This window comes from Mustelus asterias, chromosome 1 (genome assembly GCF_964213995.1).
Source record: "Mustelus asterias chromosome 1, sMusAst1.hap1.1, whole genome shotgun sequence".
Lineage (NCBI taxonomy): Eukaryota > Metazoa > Chordata > Chondrichthyes > Carcharhiniformes > Triakidae > Mustelus > Mustelus asterias.
In genome coordinates this window covers 48,851,956-48,876,630 of record NC_135801.1, presented here as the reverse complement: position 1 = coordinate 48,876,630, position 24,675 = coordinate 48,851,956, and the positions used below count along the sequence as shown (strand labels likewise).

At 43.6% G+C, this 24,675-nt stretch overlaps 1 protein-coding gene across 2 annotated transcripts in view; it reads right to left on the bottom strand.

Annotated features, from left to right (window-relative positions):
* tma16 (translation machinery associated 16 homolog) overlaps nucleotides 1-24,675 on the bottom strand; it is a 34,207-nt gene that overhangs the window by 5,769 nt on the left and 3,763 nt on the right. Inside the window, exons 1-5 of one of the 2 annotated variants that reach the window (XM_078212088.1) lie at nucleotides 12,259-12,462; nucleotides 11,827-11,936; nucleotides 8,995-9,032; nucleotides 7,460-7,544; nucleotides 6,216-6,364 (exon numbers count right to left, since the gene is read on the bottom strand). In XM_078212088.1, coding sequence (XP_078068214.1) covers nucleotides 6,216-6,364; nucleotides 7,460-7,544; nucleotides 8,995-9,032; nucleotides 11,827-11,864 — 310 coding nt within the window. In that variant the 5' untranslated portion in view covers nucleotides 11,865-11,936; nucleotides 12,259-12,462. Of the gene's footprint in view, nucleotides 1-6,215; nucleotides 6,365-7,459; nucleotides 7,545-8,994; nucleotides 9,033-11,826; nucleotides 11,937-12,258; nucleotides 12,463-24,675 lie in introns of those variants that run through there. The other variant, XM_078212080.1, reaches the window with a different exon arrangement.

The following is a 24,675-nucleotide window of genomic DNA, read 5'->3' as shown; positions in this document are numbered from 1 at the left end:
AGTAAGCAGATGAAAAATGTACACCGTGGGTGGGGTCTCACCAATGTCCGGCACAGTTAAAATAGAATGATAGAATCCCTACAGTACAGAAGGAGGCTATTCAGCCCATCGAGCCTACACCGACAACAATCCCACCCTCGCCTCATTACAGAAAGGACGTGGAAGCCATAGAAAAGGTGCAGAGGAGATTCACAAGGATGTTGCCTGGATTAGGTGGCATGCCTTATGAGTATAGGTTGAGAGAGCTAGGTCTTTTCTCCTTGGAGAGGCGAAGGATGAGAGGATTCGATAGGGTTTTTTAAGAGACTTTTGGATAAGTTCATGGAAGTTAGTAAGATAGAGGGTTATAGGTAAGCCTAGTAGGTAGGACATGTTCGGCGCAACTTGTGGGCCGAAGGGCCTATTTGTGCTGTAGCTTTTCTATGTTCTATCCCCGTAACCCCACATATTTACCTTTCTAATCCCCCCGAAATTTAGCATGGTCAATCAACCAAACCTGTACATTTTTGGACTTTGAGAGGAAACCCACGCAGACACGGGGAGAATGTGCAAACTCCACACAGACAGTGACCCAAGCTGGGAATCGAACCCAGGTCCCTGGCGCTGTGAGGCAGCAGTGCTAACCACTGTGCCACCATGCCACCCTTGAAGCAAGACTTCCTTGCTTTTATATTCCACCACCCTTGCAACAAAGCTCAACATTTCATCTGCCTTCCTAATTGTGTTATACTGGAAAGCTAACTTTGTTATTCAGGTTCAAGGATACCCACATCCTTCTGTGCCTCTCTATTTAAATATTCTGCTTTTCTAATCTTCCTACCAAAGTGGATAATCTTACATTTTCTCACATTATACTCCATCTTCCAAATATTTGCCCACTCACAACCTATCTATATCACTTTTACAGACTTTTTGTACCCTCCTCACAACGTGCTTTCCTACCTATCTCTGTAGGTCAGCAAATCTGCTTACAGTATGTTCACTCCCTTTAGCCATGTCACTAATATAAATCGTAAATAGTTGAAGTTCCCATTGAATGTAGTGACAGTTATCATTGTAGACAACATACCAGATGAATGCCTGCATAACAGAATTAGTCACTCCAGGAGTCAGGCTGTTCCAGTGCTGCTACGACCTTCAGATTTACTCAATGTGGAAAATTGGTGCATCCTATTCACAAAAAATAGGATAAATCTAAACTGGCCAATTACAGTCCCATCAGCCTCCTTCCAATCATCGCAAACCGATGGAAAGAGTTATCGACAATGCTGACAAATGATTGATATTGCTCATCAATAACCTGCTCAGCTATGTTTAGTTTGGGTTTTATCAGAATTGTTCAGCTTCAGGCCTCATCACAAACTCGACCCAGACATGGACAGAAGAGTTGAACATTGGGGGTGGGGGGGTTACTGCAGCTTCCCTCCAGCATGAAAGCATAATTGAACCAAATATGGCTCCAAGCTCTAGGAATTGAGCCCTTTACAATCAAGTTTAGTCTATTTATATAGATTAAAAAGAGCAAAGGCCATATCACTGATCCCTAGGGAATACTACTGTATATGAATCAACAAAACTGATATGCAGGAAAAGACCAGCTGGTCCATCAAAGCTGTCCCACACCATGATGTTGGGACCAGTATGACTAGATAATTCTTTCCTCCCCCTCAGTCCCCAGCCATGTAACTTCCTGAATCAACCATAGAACCTCTATAGTGCAGGAAGAGGACATTTGGCCGATCAAGTCTGCACCAACTCTGCAAAGAGCATCCCACTCAGGCCCTCCCCTCTGCCCTATAAAGAACAACAAAGAACAAAGAACAGTACAGCACAGGAAACAGGCCCTTCGGCCCTCCAAGCCTGTGCCGCTCATTGGTCCAACTAGACCATTCGTTTGTATCCCTCCATTTCCAGACTGCTCATGTGACTATCCAGGTAAGTCTTAAACGATGCCAGCGTGTCTGCCTCCACCACCCTACTTGGCAGCGCATTCCAGGCCCCCACCACTCTCTGTGTAAAAAACGTCCCTCTGATATCTGAGTTATACCTCGCCCCTCTCACCTTGAGCCAGTGACCCCCTCGTGATCGTCACCTCCGACCTGAGAAAAAGCTTCCCACTGTTCACCCTATCTATACCCTTCATAATTTTGTACACCTCTATTAGGTCTCCCCTCATTCTCCATCTTTCCAGGGAGAACAAGCCCAGTTTACCCAATCTCTCCCTTTAATCTATCCCTTTAATTCCATGTATTTACCATGTCTAAGCCACCTAACTTGCACATCTTTGGACTGTGGGAGGAAGCCAGAGCACCCGGAGGAAACCCACACAATCATGGGAAGAACTTAATTCCACACAGTCATCCAAGGCCAGAATCGAATCTGAGTCCTTGGCGCTGTGAGGCAAATAGGGAAAAATTACCCTACAACCTCTGTAGGAGATCACGAAGACCAGGTGTTGCCAAGAAAGACAGTAATCTCCTATATGGGATTATCTCTCATCCCAATCAAAAACTTGCTCAACAATCATCGAAAGGTGTTAGGTGCCCCTTCCTTTCACATCATCAAGTTCATTGTGAAAGGTGCTACAAGGTTTGTCAGCTCCGATTTGTCCTTCTTCTAAAACAGAAATTACATGAGAATAGTTTCCAGTTTAAGGGAACCCTCCCTGACTCAACTGAACTACTGAAGATAGAGAGGGAGGAGGGGGGAATGGGCACTCAGAGCATCAGCACAAAATCTTTCACAAAAAATAGTTGGATGATTATCTAGATATGGCACCCTATCAATTTTGAGCTTTCCTTATCTATCCAACATGGCATTGCTATTTTAATATAGTAATAATGTTACTCAACACAGAATGTATCATCACACCTCAATCTCTACAGGAGTATAGATTGAAACAAAATTGTCATGCAGCAGATCTATCATAAGCTGAGTATCAGTTTGAATCAGCTCTATGTTATATCCCACCAGATCAATAAACATCCTTTAATCAACCTCAAATCTGAGTAAGCATGTGTCCCAATTTTATCAATAAGTCTCTTATGGGGCAGCTTTTCAAATACCTTTCAAAATTTCACATATAATGTAGACTGCAATGTAATCAATAAACTCTAACTCAAGGAATCTGATAAATCTGTCAGAGACCAGTTGCTTTTACATAGTCATGTTGGGCCTCTTTAGTTAACCTATATTTTTCCATGTGAGATTAATTCTTCTAGAGATTGGGGTCTCCAAAACCTTTGGATTTGCAGAATTTTCTAAAATGAATTTTCTGGTAACAGGTATGACAATAAAAATATGTTATCGTCTTATCATTAGCGAGAGCTTTCAACTGAAAATGGTTAATTATCATGTTATTTGGACCATCAGCAGCAGAATTGGATACAACCTCATGGTCCAGAATATCACACAATTTACCTTTGCCATCAAGCCTGGGGATCAACCCCAGTTCAATGAAGAATGCAGGAGAGTATGCCAGGAGCCGAACCAGCCACAGTGAAATTGAGATGCCAACCTGAAGCTACAGCACAATTTGCATGCCAACAACAGAACTAAATGATCCCACAGCCAATCTAAGCTCTGCAATTCTGCCACATGCAGTCTTGAATGGTGGTAGATAATTGAACTAACTGGAGGAAGTGCTACAAACATTGCCAGAGCTGCAGACAAGAAAATTGAACAAAGGGAATCTGTTGATGTAGTGCACTTGGAATTCCAAAATGCATTTGATAAGAGGTTACATCAAAGGTTACTACACAAAATAAGAGCACATGGTGCACATAACACATAAGCATGGATAAAGGACTGATTAGCCAACAGGGAGCAGAGTAGGGATAAATGCATCATTTTGGGCTGGCAAGCTGTAACTAGTGAAGTGCCATAGGGATCAGTTCTGGGGCCTCAGCTATTTACAATCTATATCAATGAATTAGATGAAGGGATCAAATGTATGGTCGCTAAATTTGCCAATAACACCAAGATGGTATGAAAATAAGTTGTCAAGTTGGTTTGCAGATTCTATAAAGGACTATGAATAGGTTAAATGAATGGGCAAAAATTTGGGAGTGGAACATAATGTGGGAAAGTGTGAACTCTTGTCCACTCCGACAGGAAAGCAGTATAGTATCTAAATAGCGAGATTGTAGAACTCAGTCGTAAGAGGGCACTGGGTGAATCATAGAATCCCTACAGCGCAGGAGGCGATTCAGCCCATCAAGCCTGCACTAACAATTTTAATGATTCGCAACAGATTAGTAAGCAAGTGATTAGGAAGGCAAATGGAATATTGGCTTTATTGCAAGGGGAATGGAATATAAAAGTAGGCAGCTGCATAGGGTCTTGGTGAGACCACATCTGGAGTATTGTGCAGTTTTGGTCTCTTAGTTTGAAAATGGATTTAACTACATTACAAGCAATTCAGCGAAGGGTCACAACTCATTCCTGGGCTGGAGGGCTTAGCTCCTGAAGAAAGGTTGAAGAGCTTGGACCTTTACACGTTGGAATTTAGGAAAATGAGAGGCAATCTTATTGAAATATAAGGTGGATACTAGGAAGAGACTAGAAGACACAGTTTAAAAATAAGAGGTTTCCTTTTTAAGATGGAGATGAAAAGTTTTTTTTTTCTCTCAAAGGGTCATTAGTCTGTGGAATTCTCTTCTCCAGAAAACAGCGGAGACTAGGTCATTGAACTTATTCAAGGCCGAATTAGATAAATTTTTGATAGACAAGGGAGTCAAGATTCATGGGGGCAGACAGAAAAATGGAGTTGAGGCCACAATTAAATCAGCAATGATCTTATCAAATGGCAGAGCAGGTTTGAAGGGCCGAATGGCTAATCCTGCTCTGAAGTCTTACATTCTTATGTCCTGTGACTGTCCGATGTGACTGTCCGATGTGACTGTGTGGACTTTTGTGAGATCCAATGGACAAATAGAATTGTATACTATTACAATATTTAAAATTATCACCAAGATCATCTCTCACTCCGGTTTTATCAAGCCAGAATAGCTGATTTATAGCAAGATGTAGCAGGGGAGTATAGCAACAGTGCGCCTTCGAATAAAGCACCAATCTGAAGTTTAAAAAAATGGCTACCTGCATGCAAAAAAAACAGACCTAAGCTTTCCAGGACAACGGAGCAGACTAAACTCTACTCCAACCATATTCAATGATGAATGGTGATGCACAAAAAGGCAAATTGAAGGGAGCCTCATGAAAACATCACTTCTCAACTGTAGGCAAGCAAGTGCAAGAGATAAGGTTGGAGTGGTTGTAAACATCTAGAGCCAAAATGCCAAATTGAAAAGGCTACTTGGCCTCATTCCAAAATCCTCATCATCATCCAGCAAATTTGTTTACTCATGTGACATCCTGAAGTAGCTCAGTACAAGCAATAAACAGCAAAGGCTAAAGGTCCTGATAACGTATTGGCCTACATGCTGAAGAAGATGCAGAACATACCTGCCTCCTCGCTTTTGCAGGATTGAAATTATTTATTTATTTTGCTCGTTATTGGGATCAATGAATATGGAGAAAAATACATGAATTTGAGGCACAGATGAGTTATGATCTAACAAAATGGTAGAGCAGGCTGGAGGAGCTGAGAGGCTTCCCTGTTCCGTTGTTTGTGAAACTAGGGCGGCACGGTAGCACAGTGGTTAGCACTGCTGCTTCACAGCTCCAGGGTCCCGAGTTCGATTCCCGGCTTGGGTCACTGTCTGTGTGGAGTTTGCACATTCTCCTCGTGTTTGCGTGGGTTTCCTCCGGGTGCTCCGGTTTCCTCCCACAGTCCAAAGATGTGCGGGTTAGGTTGATTGGCCAGGTTAAAATTGCCCCTGAGATGCGTAGGTTAGAGGGATTAGCAGGTAAATATGTGGGGGTAGGGCCTGGGTGGGATTGTGGTCGGTGCAGACTCGATGGGCCGAATGGCCTCCTTCTGCACTGTAGGGTTTCTATGATTGTGTTGTATTTTAATTAGAGATAAATGAAAATTACTCTTGCGTTTCCTTCCAAGCACCATTAGAAACCCACACTCCAATAAACTGATTTAGAATTTGAAAGAACACATTTGAAATTGGTTAACTGGAGTGAGTCCAGATTATAAGAATAACTTCAGAGCTCAACCTATTTTTAATTATACACTTATCAAATATCAATACTTCAAAAATGTTTATGGGAAGGGACTGATAAGTTAACAAATTAAGTATTCATACCTATGCCATTTTCTTCATACAGAATCCTCTCACGTTCAATGCTGTGCTTGAGGATGGCTTCCCGTGCCCCATGCTGTCTTCCCTGTCTGCCTTTGATGCTATTCGTCAATTCAATTTGCTCCAACTCAGTATCGAACCTGTGCAAATACCTGGAGCGAGGCAGAAATCAGATTTTCTTGAGTAATAAATACATACACCACAATAAAAGTTGCAAGTCACTAGTCTGGACTTTGAGTCAGCAGTGAAGGAACAGTGCTCACCATTCACTACTTAGACCGTTGCCCAGAATGTTATAGCAGTTTTTTGAACAGACACTTGTTGTAATCTGTATTTCATCCACCATGGCACACTACAGGGAATCTGAGAGCAGAACAAACAGCACCAAGGCACTTCAATCAACTGCAAGAGCCCCCACCGAAGTGTACAGGAAGAAACTTTAACCTGCCACCGGTGAATTGGCTTGGTTCAGCTGGGAAGTTACAAAGTCAGAAATCCGAAACAGGAATCTAAGCTTCCTCAAACTAGCCCATTTACAGTTTTAATGGAAATGTGTATGGAGCAGGCAACTAATCCACTCACAAGAGGTGGGTTAGCATTTAAAATTTTTAATGAAACTGAGTTTCTTCATATGGATTCAATGTTTAAACGCAGATACCTTGTTCCCCTGGTTTTGGGAATCACGCAAGTGAGAAGACACATTCATGTGGTAAGTACTTTACAGCAATATTTTTGGGCCAATACCAACTCTGATGTGTTGAAACCGGGAAGTATAAAGCATGATTTATAAATTAGATTTAAATCGCTATAGAAATGTTGAGGAAATAAGGGAGAGGGATACAAGATAATATGGGCGGCACGGTAGCACAGTGGTTAGCACTGCTGCTTCACAGCTCCAGGGACCTGGGTTCGATTCCCGGCTTGGGTCACTGTCTGTGTGGAGTTTGCACATTCTCCTCGTGTCTGCGTGGGTTTCCTCCGGGTGCTCCGGTTTCCTCCCACAGTCCAAAGATGTGCGGGTTAGGTTGATTGGCCGTGCTAAAATTGCCCCTTAGTGTCAAGATAGGTAGGTTAGAGGGATTAGTGGGTAAATATGTAGGGATATGGGTGTAGGGCCTGGGTGGGATTGTGGTCGGTGTAGACCCCCCCCCCCCCCCCCCCCGCCCCCTAATGCCCTGCATCAACCAGTCCAAGTTACTTTTCCAGCAATGGAAATATTATGGAACATTTCCAAAATTCCCTCTTACCTTTCTATTAACTCACAAGCTTCCTGCTTACTGTACTCAGTCTTGTTGGGCTCTAGATGGTTTTGAAACCACAGCAGTTTTTCACCTGTACCAAAAAATGTTTTAGAAGCAGATTAACTTGCAAAATGACGTCAAAACTTGTGTGCACTCATTTGAATATAATTCCCCATCTCCATCAAATTGACAAAAAAAAAGGGCAATGTATATTGAACAATGTGCTAGCATTTCACTCCACCACTCCCCAACTCACCCCATCACCTACAAATGTTTCAGCAGGAACTAGCATTAATTGTTAACAGTGGTAAAAAATTAAGTATTGTAGGTTTTGAAAGCGAGGCAGTATTGGCAGCTCTCAAACTGTGCAAGAACCTATCCACAAGGGAGGCAGTGGCATAGTGGTATTATCACTGGACAAATAATCCAGAAGACCAGTGTAATGCTCTGGTGACCTGGCTCAAATCTCACCATGGCAGATGGTGAAATTGAATTCCATAAAGATATGGAATTAAATGTCTAATGGTGATCATGAAACCATTGTTGATTATCATAAAAAACAACTGGTTCACTAATGTCCTTGAGGGAAGGTAATCTGTTATCCTTACCTGGTCTAACCTACTTGTATTTCCAGACCTAAAGCAACTGCCTCAGGCATGGGCAATAAATGCTGGCTCAGCCTACGACACTCACATCCCATGAATGAATAAAGAAAAATAATGAGACATCTATGATAATTCCAGTGCACTGACTGAGAAGGCAAAGAAGAATTCAAAAGGGAAATTTGTGTTTGACTTGTAAAAAAAACATTAATTGGCATGGTCACTATGGCTGCTTCTTGGCATATTAAAAAATTACAAGGGAGGAAGCTGAGGAAAAGAGGACCATATACTTTGGTCAGTCTCAACAGTCTCAACATTTTCTTAGTCACAAAATACACAGTTCCAAGAATTAATTCTAATTTCTGTTATTGGAGAAACCTTGCCAAAAGATGTGAACTTCCTCTGGATAATAACTCTATGACCTCAATAACATGCATCTCAATTCTTCTTAAGCTATTTAATTATGTCTGCTTAATTATAGCCTTATTACCACAATCATACTCCTAACTGGGTAATCACCCAACTTCTTTCTGAAAGATTTAATTTAGCACTGTACCTTTGAAAAATGGTACAATTAATTCTGAAAAACATATGGACATCTGCGTAAGTTAATGTGCTCATTGAGAATAATTAGTTGTTGAATTCAGCACTGCACGGCACTGCACAATGGCATGCTTCAGAATGTAGAGAACAGAATTTGAAAAATTTTGCACTAAATATGTGGGATATCTAAGCATCAACACCACAAATAATAACGCACAGGTCTACTAAGTATTGTGCTGCAAAAATCTGGTTTCTGCCAACATGAGCAGACAGATCTCGAGCCACAAAGCATTTACTGCAACAATGAAGACGAAGTCCCAAAGGTCCCTCAACTTCAGATATTACAATTATCTCTGACTTTTGACCCCAAGTAGACCCTACAATTTTATAACTCACCAAATATGTTTAGACGGATAGCCTTTTCACTTTTTATCCTGGTTAGAAGATGAACACAAACAAGATGTTACACATTACATTAAAAAATGATGTTGTTTCTGAAGTCATTTTGTAGCAACATAACTGAAGTATTACAATTCTTTTGTCAAATCCCCTGGAGCCAAGTTAGCTGGCGTACATGGGCATAGTAAAAATGCTACTGCTGCATCTGGGATGCACTATCCCCCATTTCACATGCACAATGTGAAAAGCTTGGAGGTCGTCATAGGAACGCAGTACACAGTCAAATTGATCAAACTTGTGAACACTAACTTTGTCAAACAATAAAAAAACCATAGCTACCAGCTATATCAAGCAACATTTACAATTAGTTAAGCATGCTGTATTTTCAATAATCCAAAATTTTGCCATTTAAACTAAAACACCTCAACTATTTGAAAAAAGTTCCCTAACACTATTTGCTTCTTGGCTATTCAGAAAGAATTGCAGCTGCCCTGCTGATACACAATTAGTAGGCACATTGTCTACTGTGGAATTGAGTTGAAAAGATTGGAATGATCCTAGGTTTCATAGAATCATAGAAACCCTACAGTACAGAAAGAGGCCATTTGGCCCATTGAGTCTGCACCGACAACAATCCCACCCAGGCCCTACCCTCTTATCCCTACATATTTTACCCGCTAATCCCTCTAACCTACGCATCTCAGGACACTAAGGGGCAATTTTAGCATGGCCAATCAACCTAACCCACACATCTTTGGATTGTGGGAGGAAACCGGAGCACCCGGAGGAAACCCATTCTATGTTAATTTGGCTAATTTCATGCATTATAGGTTTCCAACAACAGCATGTGGGACTGGGAAGAAAAAAAATTCATCCAGAGTTCCCATCCAACCCATATTGTTATCTAAAACCTCCATGAGTGAACAGTGGGTGGTAACATCAGGCTGAACTACAGCGTCCAATAATCTGGTAAAGCTGTGTGTCCAGATTGAGCCTTGTAGAAAAAACAGATTGGTGAGGTGCAAAAGATCAGCAGGTGCTCACAGAGCTGTATCACAGCACGAGTACTACCGTCCAGATTGGAAAGAGAGGAAAATAAGTTATGCCAATTAACCAATGCTTATGTTATGATTCTATGACAGTGTTGTGCATAGCGGCAGTATATATAATTTGGCCTGGAGGCTGTTCCACTTCCATCTAGCCCTCTATTCACACACTGCTCAGAATGGGGAGCAGATGAGAATTTATATTAAGGGACGCTGTCAGGAAGTAATATATCCCAGCATGAACAGAAAAAGTTCTAGTGGAATGATAGTTTCACTTGGATTCCATTTCTACCATCCCTCATTTCCCTCAGGAACAAGAACAACAACATACAAAATCACATAATTGAAATCAGGATTTCACCATGCAGAGGAAATTGCAGATGCACAGCTGGGCACACTGCCTCAATGACACAGTATTACAGAGTCTGGTGTTTGAGCAAGATGCTACAAGGGATTCTGACTGCAGGCAAAAAATGAGTGAATAGCAGTTGTGCATTATACAAAAATATAGCAGTTTTTAAAACTGACCTAATGTATAAAAATTGGCCCTTGCCTTTCCACCTATTTTGTGTCATCTGCAAACTTGGCAATAGTATATTCACTTCACTTGTCCAAGTCATTTGTATTGTAAATAATTGTGGGTCCAGCACTGATCCCTGTGAGACTCCACAGGTTGCCTGAAAATGCCCCTCTTAATCAAATTTTTTTAAATTAGTTACTCAATCCCCTATCTATGCTAACATACTGCTGCAATACCATGGGCTCTTATCTTGGCGTGACACCTTAGAAAATGCTTTTTAGAAATCTATGATGTACAGTTTGCACCATATACAAAATGCACTGCAGCAACTTGCTTTGATAACACCTTCCAAACCCGTGACCTCTACAATGTAGAAGGACAAGGATAGCAGAAACCAACAACCTACAAGTACCCGCCAAGCTTGGAATTATATCATTGTTTCATCACTGTTACCACTTGGAACTCCCTTCCTCACCACACTGTGGATGTACCCTTATGCTGATGGACTGCAGAAGCTTAATAAGATGGCTCATTACCACCTTAAGAATGGGCAACAAATTCTGGCCTTGACAGCAATGCTCACATCCCATGAAAGAATAAAACAAAGTGATGCCCGTTACGTGAGATAACGTGGCAAAGAATTTGCATACTGCACAGCCCAATTATAGCAAATTAGTAATGATCTGATATTTTACTTCTACCTGGACAGCAGAGAAAAAGATGGCATCTCTGAAAATCCAGCGCTTCCTCAGTAGTGCCCTGAATTTAACCGTACATTATTCACTGAATATCCATGGTAGAGCTAGAAACCACAATCTTCTGACAAATGATGAGAATGTTACTAACTGCGTGAAGATTTAGTCACAAAAATAGATAATTTCTCTCATAGTTTATTTATAAGGAATAGAAATAGCACAAAGATTAGGCAAGACTGAATGTAAATAAATTATTGGTCCCGTCATTAACTGAGTTTTTCAAAAGAATTGATCTTTTACCTGGTGTAATATTCATCTGATGCAACTAAACACAAGATATTTCTATCAGTAATTGGTTTAATATTTCATACAAAAAAAATCCAACATTCCCAGCTCAACAACAGCTTTGGTAAATCCAAATTGGCACCCAACTCTCACCAGGAAAACAAGCCTGACTGTCGAACAGTCCCACATAATGGGAAAAACCAAGAGTTCTGAATGAAAAAAATGGTCACTGGCATTTCACGCAGCAATGTCTTTGTGACTTCAATAGCATACAATCACATACTTATCCTTCTTTTCTTGCTTATGTGTTTCCCGCACCATTTGGGAAGCCTTTCTGCTATATGGATGGATAACCTTGTGCTCCGGACCTTTCTTAATCTTTGGTGCTTTCGGCTATTAAAAATGAAAAGGAATTTTAAAAAGGTTTAATATTTAATCTCACTCAGGAAATTTGAGAACTCGAAATTAAACACGATTTATGAGATGAATAGTCTACTAAGTGGCTTATAACCAGATTAGACGTTAAGAAAAAAAACTTGATTTTGTACTATTGCTTTACAATACATCAGTCAAAATTGAGTTCTTATTGAAGCAGTGTGAACAATGTGTTAATACTATGCATGCTGGCTAGTACTATTCACCATGATGAACAATGTAAGAACAAATACCACCCAATGTAAAACACAATTAATTGGCTGAAAAAGATTCATTCTACCTGTCGTCCGACCTGACTGTCTGCCCCTCTACCACGACTATATTGCAGTCTCCACAGGTGCTCTGAGGCTCCGCAAGGTCTGGGGTGTATTATTGACAGTAAGAAGTTTAACAACACCAGGTTAAAGTCCAACAGGTTTATTTGGTAGCAAAAGCCACACAAGCTTTCGAAGCTCTAAGCCCCTTCTTCAGGTGAGTGGGAATTCTGTTCACAAACAGAGTTTATAAAGACACAGACTCAATTTACATGAATAATGGTTGGAATGCGAATACTTACAACTAATCAAGTCTTTAAGAAACAAAACAATGGGAGTGGAGAGAGCATCAAGACAGGCTAAAAAGATGTGTATTGTCTCCAGACAAGACAGCCAGTGAAACTCAGACATTGAGTCTGTGTCTTTATAAACTCTGTTTGTGAACAGAATTCCCACTCACCTGAAGAAGGGGCTTAGAGCTTCGAAAGCTTGTGTGGCTTTTGCTACCAAATAAACCTGTTGGACTTTAACCTGGTGTTGTTAAACTTCTTACTGTGTTTACCCCAGTCCAACGCCGGCATCTCCACATCACGTGTATTATTGATCCATTTAATCACATTTTGTTTTAATTTTTTAAGTTTCCTTTCCACTTTGTTTTTTGTTTCAGGCAGTCCCCCCCACCCGCCCCTTTTATTTTGTCCATCAGTTTACTTGACATAATTTAATTCATTTTTCCAAAAAGATTGGCAGGGACTAGTTTGTGTACACTATAGTTTTATTTTGCATTCTGTAACAAATTATGTTCCTTTTCCAAAAATAAAAGATGTTTTCCTCATTGTTTCGTTGGAGGCAACAAAACGCCAAGATTAGCCAAGGACCAAATACAAACAGGCTATTGGTCCTGTCACTAAATAGTTTAACAAAGCACTAATTAAATTATAATTAATTGACCTTTTAGCTAATGCAATAATTGACTACTGAAAGTACATGCAGCTCTTTTTCTTCAGCAACAGATCTACCATATGGAATTTTTCATAGTGCTCAGCAAACGTATATACCAGTGTTAAGGAAGGGCTGTAGAAAAAGAGATAATCAGTCATGGATATCGAAGGAAATGAAGGAGGGTATCAAATTAAAAGACAATGCATACAAAGTGGCAAAGATTAGTGGGAAACTAGAGGACTGGGAAATCTTTAAAGGTCAACGGAAAGCCATGAAAAAAGCTATAAAGAAAAGTAAGATGGATTATGAGAGTAAACTAGCTCAGAGTATAAAAACAAATAGCAAACGTTTCTACAAATACATAAAATGAAAAAGAGTAGCTAAAGCAAACATTGGTCCTTTGGAGGATGAGAAGGGGGATGTAATAACTGGAAATGAGAAAATGGCTGAGGCATTGAACAGGTATTTTGTGTCAGTCTTCACAGTGGAAGACACAAATAACATGACAAAAATTGATGACAAGGTGGCTATGGCAGGTGAGGACCTAGAAACTATTATCACTAAAGAGGTAGTTTTGGGCAAGCTAATAGGGCTAAAGGTAGACAAGTCTCCCAGTCCTGGAATGCATCCCAGGACACATGGCGGGGGAAATTCGCTGGACTCTGGGGTGGTTCCCACAGATTGAAAAACAGTAAATCATAGAAATCATAGAAACCCTACAGTGCAGAAGGAGGCCATTCGGCCCATCGAGTCTGCACCGGCCACAATCCCACCCAGGCCCTACCCCCACACATTTTACCCACTAATCCCTCTAACCTACACATCTCAGGACACTAAGGGACAATTTTTAACCTGGCCAATCAACCTAACCCGCACATCTTTGGACTGTGGGAGGAAACCAGAGCACCCGGAGGAAACCCACGCAGACACGAGGAGAATGTGCAAACTCCACACAGACAGTGACCCGAGCCGGGAATCGAACCCGGGACCCTGGAGCTGTGAAGCAGCAGTGCTAACCACTGTGCTACCGTGCCGCCCCTTGACATTTACATTTACATGACACCATTGTTTAAAAAAGGTAGACAAAAGGTGGGTAGCTTAAATTCTGTAGTCGGGAAAATGCTTTAATCTATCAAGGAAGAAATAGCGATCTGGATATCAGTTGTCCCACTGGGAAGACACAACATGGGTTCATGAAGGGCAGGTCATGTTTGACTAATTTGATGGAATTCCTTGAGAACATTATGCGCAGTGGACAATGGGGAACCTGTGGATGTGGTACAGCTGGATTTCCAGAAGGCATATTTGACAAGGTGCTGCAGCAAAGGCTGCTGCATAAGATAAAGGTGCACGGTGTTAGTGTATTAGCAGTATCAGATAGAGGATTGGTTAACTAACAGAAAGCAAAGAGTGGGAGTAAACGCGATCAGTGACTAGTGGTGTGTCTCAGGGATCAGTGTTGGGACCGCAATTGTTTACAATTTATATAGATGATTTGGAGTTGGGGACGAAGTGTAGTATGTCAAAATTCACAGATGACACTAAGATGAGTGGCAGAGCAAGACATGCAGAGGATACTGAAAGTCTGCAAAGGGACACAGAGAGTCTAAGTGAGTGGGCAAGCATCTGGCAGATGGAGTACAATGTTGGTAAATGTGAGGCCATCCATTTTGGTAGGAATAACAGCAAAATGGACTATTATTTAAATAGTAAAAATTGCAGCATGCTGCTGTGCAGAGGGACCTAGCTGTCTTTGTGCAGGAATCACAAAAAATTGGTTTGCAGGTGCAGCAGGTAATTAAGAAGGCACATGGAATTTTGTCCTTCATTGCTAAAGGGATAGAGTTTAAAAACAGCGAGGTTATGTTGCAGCTGTATAAGGTGCTGGTGAGGCTACACCTGGAGTACTGTCTCCTTACTTGAGAAATTATATGCTGGCACTGGATAGGGTGCAGAGGAGATTCACTAGGTTGATTCCGGAGTTGAGAGGGTTGGCTTATGAGGAGAGACTGAGTAGACTGGGGCTATACTCATTGGAATTCAGAAAAATGAGGGGAGATTTTATAGAAACATACAAGATTATGAAGGGAAGTTGTTTCCACTGGCAGGTGAAACTAGAACTAGGGGGCATAGTCTCGAAATAAGGGGGAGCAGGTTTAGGACTGAGTTGAGGAGGAACTTCTTCATCCAAAGGGTTGTAAATCTGTGGAATTCCCTGCCCAGTGAAGCAGTTGAGGATACCTCACTGAATGTTTTTAAGGCAAGGATAGATAATTTTTTGAACAGTAAAGGAATTAAGGTTATGGTGAACAGGCGGGTAAGTGGAGCTGAGTCCACGAAAAGATCAGCCATGATCTTATTGAATGGCGGAGCAGGCTCGAAGGTTCAGATGGCCTACTCCTGCCCCAAGTTCTTTCAGCTCTTTGTACCAATTAGTCAGCCTGCAAGATTCAGGTTGGTGGTCAGCATTTTAATTAGTCAGTGCAGGGTAAGGGCTAATTAATGAGGTACCTTTAAATGTGATCAAGCCTTTAGTGACTGAAGGAGGGACAGCAGCCACTAGCTGCAGCACAAGGCCATCACAAATGAGGCCCTCACTAAAATTTGAGGAAGAAATGGTCCACCCAAGGAGTTGATTTGATCAATCTGAATGATAGATATTTTAATTTTCCATGATTTTATGCAAGACAGTGGTATAATGGACTCAAAATTCAGGGGGTCAGGCTCGTGCACGAGGGACAGAGTTTCAAATCCTACCACAGCAGCTGGGGGAAATTAAATTCAATTAAGAAATTCTATTAATTAATTAAAACATCTTGAATTGAAAACTAATCTCAGTAATGGCGACCATGAAACTATCAATTATCGTGAAAACCTATCTGGTTCACTAATGTCCTTCGGGGGAGGAAATTTGCCACCCTTATCTGGTCTGGCCCACTCCAGACCCACAGCAATGTGGTTGACTCTTAACTGTCTTCTGAAATGGCCTGGCATGCCACTCAGTTCAAGAAATGGGCAATAAATGACAGCCTTGCTATCGACGTTCACATCCATGAAGAAATTTAAAAATTAATCATGTGGATTATCTGAGTACTGACTAAAAGGAGAGAACAAGAATTTGTCACATCAACCAGACTGTGGGCTGGTGTTAGTGGTTAGATTGTGTTGGATGAGATAGTCACAAGGCACCATTTACCAACACAAGCAGAGCTGTTGGTAGTGCCAGGAGCAGAAGAGTAGCTCCCAGGAGAAATCTAGAGGAGCAGATTGAGGTGGAGGCCTTGTGTGTGGCTGAGGGAGTCAGATAAATGTGGCATACTTCAGTTCTAATATGGAGGAGGCAGAAGAGATTAAATTCCTGTGCCCTGGGTTACTGATGCCTGGACTCCGAACCTGCTGTTGAATGTGACACAAGAGTATATTAGTAATGTTCTGGTCTTTATAAACAACTTCTTGTCACTCAGAAACACCTGGAACTTCAATTGTTAGAATAACTTTTGCCTCACCACCCACCCCCAGTCAGAATCAGGTCTATAAATCAAATGTCAATCTATCATGATTTATGTCAGAGTCACAGTCATTATTGCCCAGGTGGCAGTCATTTAGCCCATAGAGTCCAAACCAACGCTGTGTACAAAATCAGTTGAGTAATAACAAACAGAGAACAGAGCTAAACAAGATATTTCTCAGACTGACTGGAAGAAGTGGCAGATTAAATCTAATGCAATGTGTGAAGTGGTTCATTTTGATTGGAAGAATGCAAAGAGACAATGTAAAATAAAGGGTCCAATTCTAAAGGGGGTGCAGAATCAGAAAGACCTGCGAATATATACCTCCCCCCACACCCTGCCCAAATGAGGTCCACACCGCCCCCCTGCCTAAAGGAGGTCCACACCATCCTCCCCCCCCCCCCCCCCACCGGCACAATGAGGTCCACACACCCCCACACAAATGAGGCCCACATCCCCCTGACCCAAATGAGGCCCACACCCCCCCACGCCAAAATGAGACCCACATGGCCCCCCTGAACCAAATGAGGCCTACCACCACCACCCCCCCCCCCACCCAAATGAGGCCCAGACGCCCCCCCCCTCCAAATGAGGCCCATCCCACACCCCGAATCAACCCTCCCCCCCCGCCAAAATGAGGCCTAGCCGCCCCCCCCCCCCAAAATGAGGCCCCCTCTCCCAATTCCCCAACACAAATAAGGCTGTTCGCCCCCTCCCGACTCAAATGAGGCCCACAACCCCACGATCCAAATGAAGCCCCCCAACCCAAACGAGGCCCAACCACCCCCCCCGACCCAAGCGAGGCCCCCCAACCCCCCCCGACCCAAGCGAGGCCCAACCACCCCCCCCGACCCAAGCGAGGCCCCCTCCCCCGGACCCAGCGCGGCCCCCTCCCCCGGACCCAGCGCGGCGCCCTCCCCCGGACCCAGCGCGGCGCCCTCCCCCGGACCCTAACGGCGCCCTCCCCCGGACCCTAACGGCGCCCTCCCCCGGACCCTAACGGCGCCCTCCCCCGGACCCTAATGGGGCTAGCAGGAGTAGGAATAGGAGGATTAGGCAGATGAATGCCTGGCTTGAGAGCTGGTGCATGGATTTCGATCTTTGGATCATTGGGATCTTTTCTGGGGAAGGGCTGATCTGTTCAAGAGGGATGGGTTACATTTGAACTGGAGGGGGACTAACATCCTGGCGGGGTGATTTGCTGGGGCCACTCCGGAGGGTTTAAACTAGTTTGGCAGGGAGGTGGGATCCAAAGTAGTAGGGAGACAGAAGAGAAGTTTGAGGACAGCACGGAAGTTAAAGAGAGCACATTAATTAGTAAAGGCAGTGTCAGTAATCCTAGTAATCCAGACAGAAGCAAGACAGAGAGCAAGGGAAGTCCAGATTAAACTGCATTTATTTCAAAGCAAGAGGCCTGATGGGCAAGGCAGATGAACTCAGGGCATTGATGGGTACGTGGGACTGGGATATTATAGCAATTACTGAAACATGGCTAAGGGAGGGACAGGACTGACAGATGCTATAGGAAAGATAGAACAGGAGGTGAGGGAGGAGGGGGAGTTGCACTTTTGATTAGGGAAAACATCGCGGCCATACTGAGAGGGAATATATCCGAGGGTTCGGCCACTGAGTCTATATGGGTAGAACTGAGAAATAAGAAGGGGGAAATCACTTTGATAGGTTTGTACTATAGGCCCCCAAATAGTCAGTGGGAAATTAAGGAGCAAATATGTAAGGAGATTACAGATAGCTCCAAGAACGTTGGTAGGTCATGTTTGACCAATCTATTAGAGTTTTGCGAGGTTACCAGGAAAGTGGATGAAGGGAAGGCGGTGGATGTTGTCTACCTGGATTTCAGCAAGGCCTTTGACAAGGTCCCTCATGGGAGGTTAGTCAGGAAGGTTCAGTCGCTAGGTATACATGGGGAGGTAGTAAATTGGATTAGACACTGGCTCAATGGAAGAAGCCAGAGAGTGGTTGTGGAGGATTGCTTCTCTGAGTGGAGGCCTGTGACTAGTGGTGTGCCACAGGGATCGGTGTTGGGTCCATTGTTGTTTGTCATCTATATCAATGATCTGGATGATAATGTGGTCAATTGGATCAGCAAGTTTGCTGATGATACAAAGATTGGAGGTGTAGTGGACAGTGAGGAAGGTTTTCAAAGCTTGCAGAGGGATATGGACCAACGAGAAAAATGGGCTGAAAAATGGCAAATGGAATTTAACGCAGACAAGTGTGAGATATTGCACTTTGGAAGGACAAACCAAAGAAGAACGTACAGGGCAAATGGTAGGACTCTGAAGAGTGCAGTTGAACAGAGGGATCTGGGAATACAGGTACAGAATTCCCTAAAAGTGACGTCACAAATGGATAGGGTCGTAAAGAGTGCCTTTGGTACATTGGCCTTTATAAATCGGAGTATCGAGTATAAAAGTTGGAGTGTTATGGTAAGGTTATATAAGGCATTGGTGAGGCCGAATTTGGAGTATTGTGTACAGTTTTGGTCACCTAGTTACAGGAAGGATGTAAATAAGGTTGAAAGAGTGCAGAGAAGGTTCACAAGGATGTTGCCGGGACTTGAGAAGCTGAGTTACAGAGAGAGATTGAATAGGTTGGGACTTTATTCCCTGGAGCGTAGAAGATTGAGGGGAGATTTGATAGAGGTGTATAAGATATTGATGGGTATAGATAGAGTGAATGCAAGCAGGCTTTTTCCACTGAGGCTAGGGGAGAAAAAAACCAGAGGGCATGGGTTAAGGGTGAAAGGAGAAAAGTTTAAAGGGAATATTAGGGGGGGCTTCTTCACGCAGAGAGTGGTGGGAGTGTGGAATGAGCTGCCGGATAAAGTGGTAAATGCGGGGTCACTTTTAACATTTAAGAAAAACTTGGACGGGTTCCTGGATGAGAGGGGTGTGGAGGGATATGGTCCAAGTGCAGGTCAGTGGGAATAGGCAAAAAATGGTTCGGCACAGACAAGAAGGGCCAAAAGGCCTGTTTCTGAGCTGTAATTTTCTATGGTTCTAAGAAAAATAGGGTGGCAATAGTCAGAGATTTTAATTTTCCCAACATTGACTGGGACAGCCATAGTATTAGAGGGTTGGATGGAGAGAAATTTGTTGAGTGTATTCAGGAGGAATTTCTCATTCAGTATGTGGATGGCCCGACTAAAGAGGGGCAAAACTTGACCACCTCTTGGGACATAAGGAAGGGCAGGTGACAGAAGTGTTAGTGAGGGATCACTTTGGGACCAGTGATCATAATTCTATTAGTTTTAAGATAGCTATGGAGAATGATACTGTCCCAAAAGTTAATATTCCAAATTGGGGCAAGGCCAATTTTGATGGTATCAGGCAGGAACTTTCAAAAGTTAATTGGGGGAGTCTGTGGGAAGGCAAAGGGACAGCTGGTAAGTGGCATGCTTTCAAAAGTGTGTTAACCAGGGTTCAGGGTAAACACATTCCTCTTAGAGTGGAGGGCAAGGCTGGCAGAAGTAGGGAACCCTGGATGACTCGGGATATTGAGGCACGGTAGCACAGTGGTTAGCACTGCTGCTTCACAGCTCCAGGGACCTGGGTTCAATTCCCGGCTTGGGTCACTGTCTGTGTGGAGTTTGCACATTCTCTTCGCGTCTGCGTGGGTTTCCTCCAGGTGCTCCGGTTTCCTCCCACTGTCCAAAGATGTGCAGGTTAGGTTGATTGGCCATGCTAAAATTGCCCTTAGTGTCCTGGGATGCGTAGGTTAGAGGGATTAATGGGTAAATATGTAGGGATATGGGGATAGGGCCTGGGTGGGATTGTGGTCGGTGTAGACTCGATGGGCCGAATGGCCTCTCTCTGTGCTGTAGGGTTTCTAAGATTTCTAAGATTCCTAATAGTCAAGAAGAAGAAAGAGGCACATGACATGCATAGGCAGCTGGGATCAAGTGAATCTCTTGAAGAGTATAGGGGGTTTAGGAGTACAGCTGAGAAAGAAATCAGGAGGGCAAAAAGGGGACACGAAATTGTTTTGGCAGATAAGTCAAAGGAGAATCCAAAGAGCTTCTACAAATACATAAAGGGCAAAAGAGTAACAAGGGAGAGAGTAGGGCCTCTTAAGGATCAACAAAGAAATCTATGTGCAGATCCACAAGAGATGGGCGAGATCCTAAATGAATATTTCTCATCAGTATTTACTGTTGAGAAAAGCATGGATGTTAGGGAACTTGGGGAAATAAATAGTGATGTCTTGAGGAGTGTACATATTACAGAGGTGGTGGTGCTGAAAGTCTTAAAGCACATTATGGTAGATAAATCCCCAGGACCTGATGAAGTATATCCCAGGACGTTGTGGGAGGCTAGGGGGGAAATTGCGGGTCCCCTAGCCGAGATATTTGAATCATCAATAGTCACAGGTGAGGTGCCTGAAGATTGGCAAATGTTGTGCCTTTGTTTAAAAAGGGCTGCAGGGAAAAGCATGGGAACTACAGGCCAGTGAGCCTCACATCTGTGGTGGGTAAATTGTTGCAAGGTATTCTGAGAGACAGGATCGACAGGCATTTAGAGATGCAAGGACTGATTAGGGACAGTCAGCATGGCTTTGTGAGTGGAAAATCATGTCTCACAAATTTAATTAAGCTTTTTGAAGGGATAACCAAGAAGGTAGATGAGGGCAGTGCAGTTGATGTTGTCTACATGGACTTTAGCAAGACCTTTGACAAGGTACCGCATGGTAGGTTGTTGCATAAAGTTAAATCTCACGGGAGCCAGGGTGAGGTATCGAAATGGATACAAAATTGGCTTCTTGACAGAAGCCAGAGGGTGGTTGTAGAGGGTTGTTTTTCAAACTGGAGGCCTATGACCAGCAGTGTGCCTCAGGGGTCAGTGCTGGGCCCACTGTTATTTGTCATTTATATTAATGATTTGGATGAGAATACAGGGGGCATGGTTAGTAAGTTTGCAGATGACACCAAGATTGGTGGCATGATGGACAGTGAGGAAGGTTATCTCCAATTGCAGCGGGATCTTGATCAATTGGGCCAGTGGGCTGACGAATGGCAGCTGGAGTTTAATTTAGACAAATGCGAGGTGATGCATTTTGGTAGATTGAACCAGGGCAGGACTTACTCAGTTAATGGTAGGGCGTTGAGGAGAGTTACATAACAAAGAGCTCTAGAGGTACATGCTCATAGCTCCTTGAAAGTAGAGTCACAGGTGGACAGAGTGGTGAAGGTGACATTCGGCATGCTTGGTTTCATCGGTCAGAACATTGAATACAGGAGTTGGGACGTCTTGTTGAAGTTGTACAAGACATTGGTAAGGCCACACTTGGAATACTGTGTGCAATTCTGGTCACCCTATTTTAGAAAGGATATTATTAAACTAGAAAGAGTGCAGAAAAGATTTTCTGGGGTGCTACCGGAACTTGATGGATTGAGTTATAAGGAGAGGCTGAATAGACTGGGACGTTTTTCTCTGGAGCGTAGGAGGCTGAGGGGTGATCTTATAGAGGTCTATAAAATAAGGAGGGACATAGACAAGGTAGATAGTCAATATCTTTTCCCAAAGGTAGGGGAGTCTAAAACTAAAGGGCATAGGTTTAAGGAGAGAGGGGAGAGATACAAAAGTGTCCAGAGAGGCAATTTTTTCACACAGAGGGTGGTGAGTGTCTGGAACCAGCTGTCAGAGGTAGTAGTAGAGGCGGGGATAACTTTATCTTTTAAAAAGCATTTAGATAGTTACATGGGTACGATGGGGGTATAGAGGGATATGGGCCAAATGCAAGCAATTGAGATGAGTTTAGGGGCTTTAAAAAAAGGGCGGCATGGACAAGTTGGGCAGAAGGGCCTGTTTCCATGCTGTAAACCTCTATAACTCTATAATGAGGCCCTCACCCCCAGGACCCTAATGAGGCCCCCCCTTCTCCCCCGGACCCTAATGAGGACCCCCCTTCTCCCCCGGACCCTAATGAGGTCCCCTCCCCCCACCCAGACCCTAATGAGGCCCCCTCCCCCCCCTACCCTAATGCGGCCCCCTCTCCTTCCCCGACCCAAATGACGCGCCCTCCCCCCGACCCAAATGAGTCGCCCTCCCTCCCCCCCCGACCCAAATGAGGTGCCCTCCGTCCCCCCCCCCCCCCCCCCGACTTAAATGAGGCGCCCTCCCTCCCACCCCGACCCAAATGAGGCACCTTCGTCCCCCCCGACCCAAATGAGGAAATGAGAAATAAGAAAGGGCAGATGACAGAAGTGTTAGTGAGGGATCACTTTGGGACCAGTCACCATAATTCTATTAGTTTTAAGATAGACCTTGAGGGAAGCTAGTGTTGAACTTGCAGGGGCCCTGGCAGACATATTTAAAATGTCAGTATTCACGGGGGAGATGCCGGATGATTGGAGGGTGGCTCATGTTGTTCCGTTGTTTAAAAAAGGTTCCAAAAGAAATCCGGGAAATTATAGGCCAGTAAGTTTGACGTCGGTAGTGGGCAAGTTATTGGAAGGTGTGATAAGGGATAGGATCTACAAATTATTGGATAGACAGGGACTTATTAGGGAGAGTCAACATGGCTTTGTGCGTGGTAGGTCATGTTTGACCAATCTATTAGAGTTTTTCGAGGAGGTTACCAGGAAAGTGGATGAAGGGAAGGTGGTGGATGTTGTCTACCTGGATTTCAGCAAGGCCTTTGACAAGGTCCCTCATGGGAGGTTAGTTAGGAAGGTTCAGTCGCTGGGTATACATGGGGAGGTAGTAAATTGGATTAGACACTGGCTCATTAGAAGAAGCCAGAGAGTGGTTGTGGAGGATTGCTTCTCTGAGTGGAGGCCTGTGACTAGTGGTGTGCCGCAGGGATCAGTGTTGGGTCCATTGTTGTTTGTCATCTATATCAATGATCTGGATGATAATGTGGTAAATTGGATCAGACAATTTGCTGATGATACAAAGATTGGAGGTGTAGTGGACAGTGAGGAAGGTTTTCAAAGCTTGCAGAGGGATTTGGACCAACTAGAAAAATGGGCTGAAAAATGGCAAATGGAATTTAACGCAGACAAGTGTGAGATATTGCACTTTGGAAGGACAAACCAAAGAAGAACGTACAGGGTAAATGGTAGGACTCTGAAGAGTGCAGTTGAACAGAGGGATCTGGGAATACAGGTACAGAATTCCCTAAAAGTGACGCCACAGATGGATAGGACGGCACGGTAGCACAGTGGTTAGCACTGCTGCTTCACAGCTCCAGGGACTTGGGTTCGATTCCCGGCTTGGGTCACATGTCTGTGTGGAGTTTGCACATTCTCCTTGTGTCTGCGTGGGTTTTCTCCGGGTGCTCCAGTTTCCTCCCACAGTCCAAAGATGTGTGGGTTAGGTTGATTGGCCATGCTAAAAACATTGCCCCTTAGTGTCCTGAGATGTGTAGGTTAGAGGGATTAGTGGGTAAAATATGCAGGGATATGGGAGTAGGGTCTGGGTGGGATTGTGGTCAGTGCAGACTCGATGGGCCGAATGACCTCTTTCTGTACTGTAGGGTTTCTATGGTTTCTATGATAGGGTCGGAAAGAGTGCCTTTGGTACATTGGCCTTCACGAATCGGAGTATCGAGTATAAAAGTTGGAATGCTATGGTAAGGTTATATAAGGCATTGGTGAGGCCGAATTTGGAGTATTGTGTACAGTTTTGGTCACCTAGTTACAGGAAGGATGTAAATAAGGTTGAAAGAGTGCAGAGAAGGTTCACAAGGATGTTGCCGGGACTTGAGAAGCTGAGTTACAGAGAGAGATTGAATAGGTTGGGACTTTATTCCCTGGAGCGTAGAAGAATGAGGGGTTAGAGGTGTATAAGCTTTTGATGGGTATAGATAGAGTGAATGCAAGCAGGCTTTTTCCACTGAGGCTAGGGGAGAAAAAAACCAGAGGGCATGGGTTAAGGGTGAAAGGAGAAAAGTTTAAAGGGGATATTAGGGGGGGCTTCTTCACGCAGAGAGTGGTGGGAGTGTGGAATGAGCTGCCGGATAAAGTGGTAA